The sequence below is a fragment of the Camellia sinensis genome, chromosome 8 (genome assembly GCF_055761805.1).
Source record: "Camellia sinensis isolate YWXY chromosome 8, ASM5576180v1, whole genome shotgun sequence".
In the NCBI taxonomy this organism is placed as follows: domain Eukaryota; kingdom Viridiplantae; phylum Streptophyta; class Magnoliopsida; order Ericales; family Theaceae; genus Camellia; species Camellia sinensis.
The window spans coordinates 140,344,400-140,361,593 of record NC_138968.1 but is presented as its reverse complement, the minus strand read 5'-3'; the positions used below and the strand labels follow the sequence as shown (position 1 = coordinate 140,361,593).

General features: G+C 43.2%; 2 protein-coding genes and 1 long non-coding RNA gene across 3 annotated transcripts; 2 read left to right on the top strand and 1 right to left on the bottom strand.

Moving 5' to 3' along the window:
- The first annotated feature begins 5,403 nt into the window (after nucleotides 1–5,403).
- On the top strand, nucleotides 5,404–6,153 carry LOC145798127 (uncharacterized). The gene has a single exon (XM_082885606.1). It carries the CDS (start codon nucleotides 5,404–5,406, stop codon nucleotides 6,151–6,153), a length of 750 nt encoding a protein of 249 aa, XP_082741732.1.
- A 154-nt stretch (nucleotides 6,154–6,307) lies between these two features.
- LOC145796691 (uncharacterized) lies at nucleotides 6,308–9,021 on the bottom strand. Its single transcript, XR_014337182.1, has 3 exons — nucleotides 8,882–9,021; nucleotides 7,951–7,989; nucleotides 6,308–6,642 (listed from the first exon to the last, which is right to left on the bottom strand). It is a non-coding gene; the product is annotated as an uncharacterized LOC145796691 (long non-coding RNA).
- Nucleotides 9,022–12,600: 3,579 nt separating this feature from the next.
- Nucleotides 12,601–13,905, top strand: LOC145798126 (uncharacterized). Its single transcript, XM_082885605.1, has 2 exons — nucleotides 12,601–13,310; nucleotides 13,470–13,905. Exons 1-2 carry the CDS (start codon nucleotides 12,601–12,603, stop codon nucleotides 13,903–13,905), a joined length of 1,146 nt encoding a protein of 381 aa, XP_082741731.1.
- The last annotated feature ends 3,289 nt before the right edge of the window (nucleotides 13,906–17,194 follow it).

Genomic DNA, 17,194 nt, shown 5'->3' with positions numbered 1-17,194 from the left:
GCTTTTTAATATATAATGCTTTCTAAAAAGATGAAATATGAACCCGAGTGAATCAATTCCAAAAACTGTTCCTACTTGGGGACTGTTTTGGCTGTTTTCATTTTTTTTGGTTTTCATATGTCAATGCAGTCTGTCAATAAATAGATGTGGGTAAAACCATTGTGTACTTTTTAATTTATTTAATTTTAAGATTTAAACTAAGAGAATGATATTTTAAATGCGAGGAAAAAAATGCAGAGTGAAAATGCTAGCAGTTTCAAGTGAAATTATTTATTTTTTAGGATGGAATAATAATTTTCCTTAATGGCATGTTTGATTGGGTGGATTAGAGCATGGGATTGGGATTATTAATCCGTGGGCCTAATTATCTTATGTTTGTTTTAACATTTTGGTTTAGGATTATTAATCCAATGGGTAATTAATCCAACAAATTTATAGGATTATTAGTAATGGGGTAAGGATGAGATTATTAATCCAATGGATATTAATCCAATTGGATAATGAATACCATACTAATTTAATAGAATTATTAATACTTCACTATTAGTTTTGTGAATCAAACGTGACCTAAATGGGTAAAATGATAACTTAAATGTGAGGAAAAAATGATTTTTGCTTTTCATATTTTTTTTCTTATTTATTAATCATTTTATTGGTGTAAACCTTAAAATTAGGTCAACTAGAAAACAAATGGTAATATATATTGAGAGGGGAGATTTGCGTGTTAGTACGGCCAAGCTACGATAACGCCGATCATGACGAACCGCACGCCACCGAGCAGACTCCTCTCTTGCTCGGTCCAGCGGCCTGACTTGCACGGCCGGAGAGGTCGACCAGCCAGACACGAACCAATACCTGGCCGAGCTATGACGCGGCCAAGCGCGCAGCAGTGTCTGATGACCAAGCTAAGAGCAGCCCGGACTGGATTTGAGATGCGATTAGCGTTGGCATGCGCCTAACCGATCGGCCGAGATGGACGGGCTTCATGTGATCAAGAATGAAGAACGGTGGAAGTCCAGCGTGCTTCATGGCCGTTCAGTCAGGTGGGACCGATCATAAATAGCCCGGCCATGAGCATAACACTTTGGCCCCTTTGCCAAGGGGCAGGTCGGCGTTCATTAGCTCGATTATGTGTTCGAGGAGGCAATTCTCCACAAGGAACCAGCTGGTCGTGGTACTCCGGTTAAGTGTGCCACCTAGGCCAATGGTGTGAGGAAGAGGACATTTGCTCCACGCACGCACCAATACCGTTTGGCAATTCCGCATGTACTGGTTGGAGGACGAAATCTTTACACGCGTAAGGTGGTGGGAGGCAAGCACTGCCACCTATCCAGGGAAGGACAACAGAGGTGGTGCGCGCACGATCTTGGGGCTACATGACCAGCCTAGAAATAGTGGAGGAAGGTGAACGTTAGAGGTATGCAACTTCTTCCCCAAAGAGAATACTCTCTCTCTCTAACAGTCTTCTTCTTCCTCAAGTGGACTGACTTGATCGTCGGAAGGTCTATCCGGCACACCACCGCCGGGCAGCTCACCGTTTCTGTGTTGCCAGGTAGACGCCGTCAAGAGAAGCTTGGAGTACAAGGAGTACGAAAAACAGAGGATATTTCGCCCCCGTACAATTGGCGCCGTCTGTGGGAAAATCTTTGATACTCAACCCTTGTTCTTTGAGCTTCCTCGACCATTTCCATGGCCAACAACGGCGAAGCCCCACTATCCGTCGTCGATGGCGTCACACCTGAGTATGTCCGCTTGAGAGAAGGCCCCCCGAATATTCCAGCCATGGCGGGCCTAGAGACTTCTTCACGAGGTGCGCGAGACAAACGCGGGAGAAGTACTGATTGCTCGTAGAGTCCAAAGGGCCGCCGACGTCGGGGGGAGTCCCATGCGCAGCGCCTGGAGCACAAACTCAAGGACCAAGATGCCCTCATTCGCAAGATGGCGGCGGAGATGGAGCTGCTGAAACGCCAGATTAAAGGGAAGGGTGTTGCTGGAGAGGGCAACCTCAGTGAGCGCACCCCGTCCCCTCGTTGTAGCAGTCGCCACCAGGGGAGGACTCACTCTCTCTCCATCACCAGGAACTATGGGGTTGGAGATTCCGACCAAAGAGAGGGCAGGTCCCTCTCTCGCGACAGCACTTACCGCCCCTCACGCCCGACGCCGACGTCGCGATCCTCTTTCTCCGCACGTTCCTGGGACTTGAGGGATGTATTGGAGGAGAGGGCGCGCCGTCGGGAGGCTCAGAGAGTGCCGACATTGCAGAGGTTGAGCGCTCCAGTTCGTTGTAGTGAGGAAGTGGCGATGCCAGCCCCCAAAGCGATAGCCCCTGCGCTGGTGGACAAAGAGCTGGCGCGACTTACAGCCACGCCGCTGTCTCTAGAGATTGAGAGTACACCACTCCCCGCCGGATTCCACCAGCCAAAGTTCACTTTGTACGACGGCAAGACGAATCTGTACATGCATGTGAGCCATTACCGGCAAGTAATGGCTGGCCACCGGCACAACGACGCCTTGATGTGCCTCATATTCCTAGCAAGCTTGGGAGAGCTGGGTTTGAAGTGGTTCGAAAGGCTCCCGGAGGGGAGTATTGAGGGGTGGCAGCAACTAGCGGAAGCCTTCGTCACCAGATTCAAAACCAACACACGAACGTCGAAGGAGGTCGACCATCTCCTGGGCGTCAAGATGGAGTCTGGATGTTCGTTGAAGGCATACAATGCGAAATACTGGGAACCTTTCAATGAGATCCTCGACTGCCCCACCAATCTGGCGATCACTCAATACAAACGGGGTCTCCCAGTCGGACATAGGCTGCGAGATTCACTCACGATGCATCAACCCACAACCATGGAGTCGTTGATGCAGCGGATCAATGAGCACATTCGCGTGGAAGATGATGCCACCTCCGCGACCGAGAAGGCTAATCCGGCCGCGGCGGACAGAAGGGTGGCGGGGAAAGTTCACTCGGTTGGACAGGAGGATAACCGCCCAAACAACTGGTCAAAAGATCAGCGCCATGGTTCAAACCGTGATGACAGAAACAAGGGCCGCCGAAACGACCGAGCTGACACTCCCCATGATGCAGCGGAGGATGCCAAAAGAAAATTAAAGGCACGGACTGGAATCACCACGGTCTTTAAAATCCCCATCTACCGCATTTTGAGCGAGATTCGAGGTGAACCCTTCGTCCGTTGGCCGGCCAAGTTGGAGAGCGCGCAGAGGGGCTTCAATTCAAAATATCGCTGCACCTTTCATGAAGAACGGGGGCACCGAACAGAGGACTGCTTGCCGCTCAAACAACACTTAGAGGAGTTAGTGGCGGCGGGGCATCTTGACCAATACATAGATGGGGGCATCAAGGCCACGCCAGCGGACCAAGCCGAGCCAAACGGCCTGGCCGCCCTAGAAGCGCCCCCGCAAGGTGTAATCAACGTCATCCACGACATCATTGAACCGGCCAGGGTCTGCGAGCTGAGAGGGATGATCAAGAAGGCCGAGCACATAAGAGAAGTGCTCTCTGTTCAGCCCGCTGTGAAGAGGGGAAAGACCGAAGAGAGGGACATCCTTTCATTCTCGACCAAGGACTTGGAAAGAGTTCAGATGCCGCAAAATGATGCTTTAGTAGTCACTCTTCGCGTCAAAGACTTTGACATCAAGAGAATCTTGATCGACTAGGGGAGTTCGGTAGAAATTATGTATTATGACGCGTTTAAACAAATGAAGCTGGAAGACAAGGACTTGGCCCCCGCAACGTCCCCTTTGGTCGGCTTCAACTCACAGCCAGAATGGCCAATCGAAAAGATTATTTTGCCGGTCAAAGCGGGATCGGTCGTAAAGCAAGTAGAATTCTGGGTGCTCAAAGTTCCATCGACTTACAACTTGATCTTAGGCAGAGGCTGGCTGCACGCCATGCAAGCAGTTGCTTCGACCTTCCACCAAGTCATGCGCTTTCCGGCACCAAGCGGACAAATAGAGGAAGTTTGGGGGGACCCGGTGATGACAAAACAATGCTTCGTTACGGTAAATGGCAGCCGAGCGGCCAAAGGGTTCATCCAAATGATTGAGGGGCCCAAGGGTAAAGAGGTCCTTGAAGACGTAGGAAGGAAGGCCGAGAAAAAATCGGTAGAGGGTTTGGTTGAAGTGCACATCGACGAGAACGACCCGACTAAGTTCTTCCTCTTGGGATCATCTTTGTCGAACGCCGAGCGGTTAGATTACGTCAAATTCTTGACTTCTAATTTGGAGGCCTTTGCGTGGACGCCTTACGATATGCCTGGCGTTGACACAAGCTTCATTTGCCATCAGTTGAATGTCTTCCCTGATGCACGGCCCGTCATCCAAAGGACACGCCGCTCGGCCTTACACCATGCTGAGGTGGTAGCGAAAGAAGTGAAGAACCTGTTGGAAGCTGGGGACATAGAGGAGGTGCAATACCCTCGGTGGATATCCAACACGGTGGTTGTTCCGAAGAAGAATGGCAAGTGGCGAGTCTGCGTTGACTACAAGACTGTCAACCGAGCTTGCCCCAAGGATAGCTTTCCCCTCCCACGAATTGACCAGCTGGTGGACTTAACCGCTGGCCATCAGAGGTTTAGCTTCCTGGACGCATATCGCGGCTACCACCAGATAGCCATGTATAAACCAGACAGAGAGATCACGTCGTTCACAACCCCCAGAGGCTTATATTGCTACAAAGTCATGCCGTTTGGACTAAAGAACGCCGGGGCAACTTTTCAACGGATGGTGACAAAGATGTTCGCCCCAATGTTGGGCCGCACCACGGAGGCCTACATCGACGACATGGTGGTGAAGAGTAGGGAGAAGTCTCAACACCTCGCCGACCTAGCAGAAATGTTTGCCATCCTAAAGCACCACAAGCTTCGTCTGAACGCCTCCAAATGTGCCTTCGGAGTTGGCACTGGGAAGTTCTTGGATTTTCTGGTTACCAACCGGGGAATCGAAGCCGACCCATCACAAATCAAGGCAATACAAGAGCTGGAGCGTCCTAACTCCACGAAGGACGTGCAACATCTTGCCGGGATGGCACGCGTTGAACAGATTTATCAGCCGGTCTTCGGATCGTTGCAGGACCTTCTTTAAAACTTTGAAGTCCAAGTTCTTCTGGGATGATGAGTGCGACCGCGCACTAGCAGACCTGAAAGCATATCTCTCCTCAGCTCCTATTTTGGTCACGCCTCAGCCGGGCGAAGAGTTGTACCTCTACTTAGCTGTCTCTCAACACGCGGTTAGCGCGGTATTGGTCTGTGCTGAAGACATCCAGCACCTACCGATCTTCTATGTAAGCAAGACTCTGCTCCTAGTCGAAACGAGATATCTTCCCTTGGAAAAATTGGCGCTGGCCCTAATGATAGCGTCAAGAAAGCTGGCACACTATTTTCATGCCCAATGGTTGTATTAACTGAGTTCCCGCCCAAGGTGCTTTTTGAAAAGGCAGACTTCACTGGGAGAATTTTGAAATGGGCCGTGGAATTAGGACAATATGACATCAAGTTCCGACCACGCACCGCAATCAAGGCTCAAGCACTTGCTGACTTTGTGGCGAAATTTGCCCCTGGGATGCATCTAATATGCCCGATTGATTTGGTTGATACGGATTTAGCACAACCCATGGTTCTGGCAACAAAAACAAGTGTTGGTTCGCAAGTAGGAAAAAGGACGAGCACGACCGAACTAACAAAGTCCGGCGATGATGAACCCAACCAAGACAAGGAAAGAGACCAGAATGAACCGATCAGAGACTTGGAATTGAGAAGCTCCCAGAACCCCTCTGATTGCTGGAAGCTGTTTATTGGCGAGATGTGGAAGCTCTGCGTTGATGGGGCATCCAACAGACATGGGGTCGGGCTGGGCATCGTGCTGAACTCACCGGACGGGCTGGTCATCGAGCAGGCAATTACACTCGGCTTCCCAACATCCAACAACAAGACTGAGTATGAAGCTCTCCTTGCCGGGCTAAGAAGCGCACTAAGAATGAAAGCGTCGGCCCTGATGGTGTTCAGCGATTCCAAGCTGGTGGTCAATCAAGTCTCAGGGGAGTATGAGGCCAGGGATGAAAGAATGGCCAAATATCAGGCGCTGGTGCGTGCAGAGATCAAAAAGTTCGATGCCATAAGGGTAGAGCAGATCAACCGCTAAGGAAACAACACGGCTAATGAGTTAGCCGGGCTCGCTTCTACTCAGACAGTTTTTCCCAACCCCTTGATGATAGAATTTTTACCGCGGCCAAGTATAGAAGAACTGTCACGCCCCAAACCCGCCCCTAGAAGTTCGGGCATGACCACTTCAAAAACGGACACTTAACCTGTTATATATAACATATGGGGCCTGAGTGGAAGCATAAATTTTATATAATAACATGCAAGGAAAGAGCTACATCCATTGAGCGACCACTATCATGCCAGGATCACAAATAGACAGATAATAATAGTTACATACACATATACAACCCCGCCCGTGTTTGGGCGTATAATAAAAAAAACATTAGAAGTTACAACATATTATAGACAATCAGAATCTAAGCCAAAACTTCACCAAACGGGTAGGCTTCACCCAAATGCTTGGACACACAGAGGCTAACAAGGAAGACGAGCATTAAAAGTTGAGGCTGACCTCCAAATGCAGGACCTACGGAATCAGACAAAATACATAGTGAGATAACCTCAGTGAATAATAGTACGTGAATAACTCAATGTTCAACTTGAATTATAATGCAAATCAGAGTTTATATAATATAAAAGACAAGTAGTTAATCTGATTCCGTACTAATGTCAGAACGGTCTTATTGGATCACAAATTCACAGACTGGCCCTTGGCCTGGTGGGTTCACATATTCACAATTAGCCTTTGGTTTTATAGATTCATAATTGAGATTCATAATTTCACAACTTGGCCCTTGGCCCTTTGAATTCATAGTTTCACACGTTGGCCCTCGGCCTCATAGATTCATATTTTCACAAGTTGGTCCTCGACCTCATAAGTTCACAAATTCACAAGTTGGCCCTCGGCCTCATAAGTTCATAGATTCACAAGTCGGCCTTTTGCCTCATAAGTTCATAGATTCACAAGTCGGCCCTTGGCCTCACAAGTTCATAGATCCACAAGTCGGCCTTTTGCCTCATAAGTTCATTCATAAATTCACAAGTCGGCCTTATAAATCATACAGAAGCACATAGTTCCTTCTAATTATTCACATGAGGTAACATAGTTATGTTACGTTCAACAGAGTGCTAATAGCAACTATTACCAGATTGAACTTCATAATGCAGTCACATCCCATTTGTTTGTCATGAATTACTACCTCTAGTTCACAGATAACAGAATGTTATTACATATTAAATGAGTCTAGAGATACGCAGATACCATAATCTCGTAATACACTTAAATTCCCCTTGTTCGTTATAAATCCATACAACTGACTTACAGATAACAGTGTGTTAGTATCCATTATCAATAATAAACAGAACGTAGTACCCAGTAATGCTCTTAGATTTTCCCATGGTTTCTCGTAAGGTGACATAATTGTCCCACAATAATAGAACAACACTATTAACAATAAACAGAAGGTAAATGCTCCATTACATTAATAAGAGTGGAGCCATTCACATCATAACGTGGGTCACATAATCGTGTTATTGACATTCAATTCTTTCTCCGGATTGAGTCATTCAGAGGTTCATCTGATATTTAACATAATTTCATAATGGTTATTAACGTACAAAACAACCCGTAGTCTTATCCAATTATTCGTTTTGATGATCCACTCTAGGTAGATATCTGTATCATGTCAGTGTGTGCCAAATCCTTCAATGTTTACATAAGTTCACACTAATTCTCGTTCCACATACATGTTAACTTAATTGACCACGGAGAACAAGATGTTAATAAGAATCATTGTTAACGGTAAATAATGTGCATCAGAGTACTATTACTCACAGTGCTATAACGGAGTGCTCGTCCTTCTCAGGTTATGCCCTACACGTGTACACAACTTATACAGTAAGGCATCAAACACAAATTCCAGAAATACCAGAGGGTTAAGTACGTAAAACAGAGCAAACAATATTTTGCAGCATGAAATTTCAAACCTACTTCTCCAACTCAATATATATATATATAAGATTACTAGTCTTACAAAACACATTATGGAATTTACACCCATTCATCTTCTAGTCAAAGAAAGAAAGGATTTTTATGAACATTTCCATGTTCCCCAAAACCCCTTAAATTTCTAGTGTTTTCACCAAAAACCAAACATTTCCCCATCCCCATAAGAAATCCTATTAAATCATTCTCTTGATTTAATAACTAAGCAAGCCTACAAATATTTAGTAAAATGATTTGGGATTAAACCCATTCTTGAAAACTTCACATTTTAGGTCACAAAAATTAATATCAACATAGTTAATATCATCCCACATAATCATCACAATTCAACATATCTCAAAAGGAATTCTTAAATTCCATTTCAACATTCCATAATCGAATTTATATCATCCACATTATCAATAAATCTTTTCCCCTAATTTCCCTTTTATTAAAACATAATTTACAATGCATTTAACAAAGTTCAATCGCAAAATTTAAACATAATTTTCAAACATAACCAAATTCCAATTAAACTTGAGCACATCTAATTCAACTTACCACTTTCATGATTCAACTATCAATTTGGGCCAAATCATGGATTATCATCAAAAACCAACCTAGGGTTTCTAAGAAATCTACAAATTTCAAATACAATTTTAAATCTTCTTAACCCATTACTTTTTATTCCAAATCTTCTCATTTATTAGGCACCCTAGGTCCATAACCCATAAACCATACTCTAAACCCCATAATAGAACCCCAACATACCCCAACATACCTAAAAAATTTCGGAATTCCATTCGGTAGAAAGTGGTGATCTCCTCTTATTCTCCATCCTTGATGCAAGATTCATGGTTAATTTGTTGAGAAAAGTGGAGGAAATCAAGGTTTTGGGAGCTAGGGTTTCGGACATGGAAGAGGGAAGAAGAAGAGAGGGAAAGAAAATCTAAGAAATGACCCAAAAATCACGTTTTTGAGCTGCTGCCCCGCACATCGCCGCACGTGCGCCGCATTTCCCGCACGTGCGGTTCTGCTTCCAGCACAGATATGAAAACTTCAAACAGGCGTAACTTTCTCATCCGGACTCCGTTTTAGGTCATTCTTGTGCCCAAATTGAAGCCCCGAAAATAAGCTTTCCAATGGTTCTAACCTCACATCCAAATTCCAAGTGTGGAACAAGAAAAGGGCAAAAGAGTGACGGTTGGTCGTAAACGAATTATTCAAATTAAAGTTTTTGATCCAATCTTACTTTACCATCATATTACCACCACAATCAATAGCCCAAAATAAAATAGGGAGGTTCCAAATACACTAATAAAAATGCCACAGATATAAATCACTTTTCACAAAAAGCAAGTAAATGCACAGAATAACTGTTAACACCATAAATCTGCAATTATTATTATTATTTATTATTTATATAATTGCAGGACACGTGGCATCCTCTTATTCATTTGGAAGTTAAAAGAAGTTATAGAGATAATGGAGAATATGAAGGACAAAGTGGATGAGTGGGAGGACAAAGTGGATGAGTGGAATGACACATGGCAAGACAAGAATGAAGATGGAAGAAATGGGTAGTTACTAAGTAGTTATTGTTGTATTTTTTCTTCTATAAATAGCCATTAATGGCTACATTGTAAAGGATCCAGAACTTAAATCAAAGACACTTGATTTCAATATTTCTTGTCATTTTCCTTATCTTAGGAGTAGTTTAACATAGATTTATATTTCGAAGCATTTATTTTCAGCATTTCCATTTCGAAGCATTTTATGCACTTTCTTTTCGAAGCATAGGAGTAGAGGTAAGTAATTATTACTTCGATTGTTCACTCAATCACCCTTCTCCGCCCCTCATTCTTCTTTTAATTTTTCTTTTCTTTACACTTGGCAATCTTGAAGTCCTCTTCGTTGAGGCAAAAGAACCGTCAACACAATCGCTTGATAATTGGCTTGAATTTAATCTGTAAGGATTTTTCAATCCTTGCTGGCACGCTCGCATTTATGATATTTTCCTTCGTAGGAAAAATAAGCCAACATTTTAGCCAACATTTTTTGGCACGCCCAGTGAGACGTCAAGTGTAATAAATGGAAAATGAATTGGATTTGTCCATTTCGAATAGTCTAGATGAAATTTATTGGCGTAAACAAGAAATTTTGGATCTTCAAGAAGAGATCCATTTTCTTGATGAAATAAATTTTCATCCCTTACAATATTATTTGGTGGAAGAAAAAAGACACCATTTAATTGGAGAAATTCATCAACTTGATATGGAAATTCGCCAATGGAATGATGAGTTATCAACTCTCACTACCAAGTCTTTAACTGAGGCCTTAATGGCCGGAATTGGTGAATTTTTTCAGAATTTTTCCATGGTTAAAAATAGCAAAAGCAAAGAATTGATTTCATCAATGGCTCGGGGGTTCAAGAATCCATTTTTAAAGAGCCAAATTATGAAATTAACATAACGAAAGAGCATGTTTTTGAGCCAAATTTGGCTAAGAACGATGTTTCATACATGGCTCGGGGGGTCCAAAAATCAATTTTTAGATAGTCAAGTCATGAAAATAACATTCTTATGGGGGATTTTCATAAGCCAATAATGGCTAACATGGAAAAACAACCTACTTTGTCAAAGAATTATGAAAATCAATTCGGCGAAAGTCATGTTTTCAAACCAAACATGGTCAAGAATAATGAACAAACCACTGTTCATGAATGCAAATTTTTTGACATTATTCAAAATGTCAAAAAGTATGAATTTTCATGGTCACACTATACCATGACTTTTAGTGTTCAAAATCCTTTTTGGATTTGTGGTTCACATCAAAATATAATTCTGATGATGTGGCTAATAAAATTAACAAATTGTTCTTATGAGTTCGAAGCACTAAGAACAAGGGATGACCATTTAAAATGCATGAACTTGGCTAGAAAAAGCCTGTGCATTTAAATAAATGGTTGAGAATGGCTTATCTTTTCAAATTGATGGCCAATTGTTTGTATGTACACAATCAAAGCATCGAAGATACATTCGAAGCATCAAGAGTTGTTTCGAAGGTTGATTACTTCACATTCGAAGCTATATAAAGCTTTGAAGATACATTCGAAACATCAAGAGTTGTTTCGAATGTTGATTACTTCACCTTCGAAACTGTATAAAACTTTGAAAACTTTCGAAATGTGTACATCTCTTCAAATATATGTAAAATGGCAATTAATTAGTTGTCGAATAATGCCTGTTGTTGGCATCATAAGTTGGCTCGAAGAACAACAGTTTTGGTGTCTTCGAAGAATTAATAATTGGTTCGAAGCACAAAATTAATATTTTCATTAATTATGTGTGAACCAGAACATATAAGTTTTGAATAACCACAATGTTGGCCAAAAACAGCTTCGAAAGCCGTTTTGCCATAAGTTGCTTCGAAAGCCGTTTTGCCATAATTTTGTAAGCTTCGAAGCACTCTATCTTGTATCAACAACAGCTTCGAAGAAATAATAATGGTGGTTGTGAACCTTCGAAGCTTTGTCGAGTATTTTTGAGGATGTAATTCGTCTTTGGTCGGTTCCATCGACCTTCGAAGAATGATTTTGGTCATTTATATCACTTTCGAAGCTTGTTACTAGTAATAATTCGAGTCATCTTGTCATAATTTCATACTCATTCGAAGCACTTTATTGGTGTTGTTACATCATTCGAAGCACTTTGCTGCTTAGGTTAGTCATGTGCTTGGTTCAGCCCTTCAAAAATTCAAATAAACATCATTTTTTAGGGCCGCGGGGGGTAATGTTAACACCATAAATCTGCAATTTTTATTATTATTTATTATTTATATAATTGCAGGACACGTGGCATCCTCTTATTCATTTGGAAGTTAAAAGAAGTTATAGAGATAATGGAGAATATGAAGGACAAAGTGGATGAGTGGGAGGACAAAGTGGATGAGTGGAATGACACATGGCAAGACAAGAATGAAGATGGAAGAAATGGGTAATTACTAAGTAGTTATTGCTGTATTTTTTCTTCTATAAATAGCCATTAATGGCTACATTGTAAAGGATCCAGAACTTAAATCAAAGACACTTGATTTCAATATTTCTTGTCATTTTCCTTATCTTAGGAGTAGTTTAACATAGATTTATATTTCGAAGCATTTATTTTCAGCATTTCCATTTCGAAGCATTTTATGCACTTTCTTTTCGAAGCATAGGAGTAGAGGTAAGTAATTATTACTTCGATTGTTCACTCAATCACCCTTCTCCGCCCCTCATTCTTCTTTGAATTTTTCTTTTCTTTACACTTGGCAATCTTGAAGTCCTCTTCGTTGAGGCAAAAGAACCGTCAACACAATCGCTTGATAATTGGCTTGAATTTAATCTGTAAGGATTTTTCAATCCTTGCTGGCACGCTCGCATTTATGATATTTTCCTTCGTAGGAAAAATAAGCCAACATTTTAGCCAACAATAACAGATCGAAAATATACTAGAAACAGATATGAGGGTCGGGTTATTACAAGAACCGGAAGTGGCCGAGGTACTTTGCACCGACTTGGGCCCTTCTTGGATGGATCCTATCATTGCCTTCCTGAAAGATAGAATTCTACCAGAAGAAAAGAAGGCGGCACACAAGATCCGGGCAAAGTCAGAGCGATTTTGGCTCTCCCCTTCCGGGGCCTTGTACAAGAAATCTTTCACCGGGCCGTATTTGAAATGTGTCCACCCCACCAAGGTAGAGGCTTTCCTCTATGAGATACACGAGGGCATCTGTGGAAGCCATACTGGAGGCAGGTCCTTGGCTTACCGAGCAATTTCCCAAGGTTACTGGTGGCCGTGCATGCAGGCGGACGCGCAGAAATACGTTCGCCGGTGTGAAAAGTGTCAGAAATTTGCTCACCAGATCCACCAGCCAGCTAGAGATTTGCTCCCACTTTCAAGTCCTTGGCCATTCGCGCTTTGGGGATTGGATATTGTTGGACCACTCCCAGCAGCACTGGGCAATCGCAAGTTCTTCATCGCCGCCACCGAATATTTCACCAAGTGGGTTGAGGCCGAGCCACTAGCGACCATAAAGGAAAAGGACGTGAAGAAGTTTGTATGGCAAAATGTCATCACCCATTTCGGTATACCCAAGGCCCTCATCTCGGATAATGGCACTCAATTTGATGGTAAACTCTTTCGCGGATTTTGCGAAGAGTTGAAGATCGAGTTCTACAATTCGACACCGGCCTATCCTCAGTCAAATGGTCAAGCAGAGGCCTTAAACAAGACCATCCTGGATGAGCTGAAGAAGCGGCTTGAGAAGGCTAAGGGCAAGTGGGCTGAAGAACTCCCTAATGTGCTCTGGGCATACCGCACTACGCCAAGGCAGTCAACCGAGGAAACACCATTTGCTTTGGCCTATGGCATGGAGGCCGTTATTCCGTTGGAAATTGGCATGCCAACCATCCGCTCTGAAAGTTTCCAGCCAGATCTGAATAATGAAGCGGTGGCATTGGAGTTGGACCTTGCTGAAGAAAGGAGGGAGCGAGCATTGATCCACATAGCGGCTTATCAACAAGAACTCTCCAAAAAGTACAACAAGGCTGTGCACCCCAGGCTATTCAAGATTGTGGACTGGGTATTAAGAAAGGTGCTTGGCAACACAGTGATCCCTGGCGAAGGAAAGCTCGGTGCAAATTGGGAAGGACCATACAAGGTGATTGGTCTTGCTGGTAAAGGGGCATACCATCTGGAAGATTTAGATGGCAAGGCTATCCCCCGACCATGGAATGCGGCCAACCTTAAGGTCTTTTACTTTTAAGATGTAATTTGCTTGTGTCGTTTAGCTTTTCTAAACCTTTAGCCTTCTGGCACTTGATGTAAAAGATAGTGTAGACGCGCCCACGTGGGGGGGGGGCCCTCGCTACATTTCGGACTCGATTTGTGTCACGGTTCTTAATCTGAACCAAAGAGTCCAAATCCGGCAAATCGTTTTGAGAAACAGATTTTTTGAAAAGAAGTGCCAAACATGGACTGTTTTGCCAGATACAGAGTCGCCACCTAAATATTTTAAAATAGGGGAATTTAGGAAACCCTGACTCGGTGCCAAAGGCCACGTGTCCGTCATCACCAAAGTTGCCTCGGCTCGGGAACTTGGGTACGATCGGGGAAGGTCAGCTATGAGCACCCCCTCTCGCCCGGTCCGAAGACCGGCCTCTACTAACCGTGATATCCAGTTTTGAAAACGTTATGTGTTCTTATTCCATTTATTAGCCTAGAATTACTATGTTATGCGCGCAGCAAACAAGTATAGACTAGATTGCCCAATTTGGAAATAAGCATTGCATATCCGTTTGTCTTGAAAAACATTTTGGAATTTGCTACTCGCAAGTAGGCTAGAATACGAATTTCAACGAGTTTTTTCAACTCAGACAATCCAACCTTCACCCACAGGCATTCAAACAGTTTATCACATAAGCATCTAGCCACATGGTAAGCATGCTGTCATGATAGCATTCACACGCATACGATATGCTAAAGCATAAATACTTACATCGTACTCCGTGCCAAAACAATAAACTAGTTAGTCAATATGCATGGCCCTAGTTCATGTCAATTTGACTAATGCAACGCATACAGGATGCAATTAGAGTAGGCTCGGCTAACCTAAACATGGCATGTGAAAAGCGATCAATTGATGCACGTATTCAATTTAGAATTGAAGTACAAATGCAGTTAGCATGATGTACCGAGCCCGGCGCATGCAAGACAAATGTAAGGATGCACGCATGCATAGCATAAGGTATGCTGATTTAAACATGACCTATTACTAACCATCAAAGCAGGTAAGTAAAAGGGAGAAAGAAGTGGGGGTTAGAAGACATGCACACACTCACCCACACTTATTACAAATTCGCCCTCGCTCGGAGGGACCAAAAGAATAATACAAATCGAATAACAAATTAACTATCCTAGCTAATTAATTATTACAAATTACCTAATTAGTTAACAAACTAACTAAGCTAGGAAAAACAGTAAACTGCCTCGGGAAGAGAGCTCAATGCAATGCATGCTCGGTCTTGCTCGGGAATTCACTGCCATGCGCAATCTGCCTCTGTTTTCCCTGCTCTACTCCTCTGAAGACTATTAAAGTCTCAAAATTGCTTCCCTGGACATTGGGAGACACCACCGACTGAGTAGAATGGCCACCGGCAGTGGTCTGGTGGTCATCGGCACAAAATGAATCATCGGTTGCCGATTTAATGCCGGTCGACACTCTATGAAGTCGATCGGCAAGAAGTTCCTGCAAAACCTGTTTGACAGCAGCAGAGGAAAGAACTTTGCATGGCAATGCAATTCAAGCCATATATGCACCAATCATGTTCCTTATCATGTGAGTGAGTCAAAGGGACATGCTCCTTGGTTCTCGGACCGCCAATTGCGCATTTCAATGCGTGATGGCCCAAGGGACCAAGTGTGCACATTTTGATGTTAAGTGCAATGCAAACCAACAAACCAAAGTCCAATTCCTATCACTAGATCAAGGAACAAGACATGCATGCTAGATGCAATGCAACCTAGGCATGCAAACTAAGTATGCAACATGAGAATGCAAGATGTACATGCAAGCATGCAAACAAACATGTAAGGTGGGCATGCAAGCAAGCAAGGGATGGACTTAAACATGATTTAGGCAGCTCTAATTAGGCCCAAAACAGTGGCCAAAGTGGCCAAAATGAAGGACTAATGGCATGCAAGCATGCATACGAATGGTCTCCAACACTTCAAACATTAAAGGGCAACTCTCAAGCACACTTAAGAGGATGCAAACATGGACATATAGCATGCAAATTAAGCCTTGAAAATCATGCTATAGGAGGTGCCAAACCAACTTAAACAAGACAAACATAGCATGCAACAATGGTCCAAAATCCAAGACAAGCTAAGAGGCTTAAACCAAGACTAAGTCAACCAAGCCTCACAAGGCTAAGAGGACTTGAAATAGGTCTAAGGCAGGCATAGACAACACCCAAGGGACACCTAGATGGCATCTAAGTAGCTCAAATTCAAAAGCATGCACAATGACCAAAACATGGAGCATGCAAGACAAGCTTTCAAAGCTTCAAAGAGGCATCCAAGGCAAGCATACAAGCATGCTAAGGGGACTGAAATAACATGACAAATGATCCCAACCCACTAAATTAAGGCAAGGATGCATGCTATACATTCACACACTTAAGGCCAACAAACCAAAAATGCAAAGGGGCTATGCAAAGCATGCCAAAGTTGACCCAAACAACTATGGACAGACCTTAAACATGGCAAAATAAGCATGAAAGCTTCACAAGGTTAAGCCTAAAACATGCTAGAACAATAGTTTATAACCTAAGGCATGTTAAGGCCTAAACATGGCATTACAAGGTAGGTATGCTAAGCATGCATGGTGTACCAAAACCAATTAAAAACAGAGGCATATTATGACATAATAAGCACAAATAATAGCCAAGGCATGGTCAACCAAAGCCTAAGCTAGGTGCTCCCTCAAGAGGCCAAAAATGGCCCTTTTCAAGGACAACAAAGAGAGGGGGTGGCCCTCTCCTCCCTAGGACCTCAAGACACCATCCTCACCTTTGAAATCCCTCAAGATTTTAGTGGTGAGGAGGCCCAAACACCAAGGTCCCGGAGCTCACTCAAAATAGCACAAAATGGGGCCTCTCAAGGCCTAAGAAGGGTCAAACACCTCCAAATCACAAAACACTCTAAACAAACTATTTAGAGGGCCTAAAAACAGAAGACCTCTTTCAAACTAAGCTCAAAAACAGTTCTAAGATAGGCAAAAATAGTATGCAAAAATAGGGAATAAAAGGGCAAGATTGTTACCCTTGAAGACCTCTTTCACAAATGGAGCTCCAGCAGCTCCTTAAGCTCCAAACCAGCTCCAAAACTTTGAAAACAATCCCTTAGAACCTCAATAGCCAAGAGAAGGTGTAATGGTAGGTGTTTGTGTGCAATACTAAGAACAAATGCACCTAGAACACTCAAGAGAGAAAAAGAGAGATAGAATAGCTACAACTATACTAACCCTAGAACCAGAGCTCTCCTCTGTATTT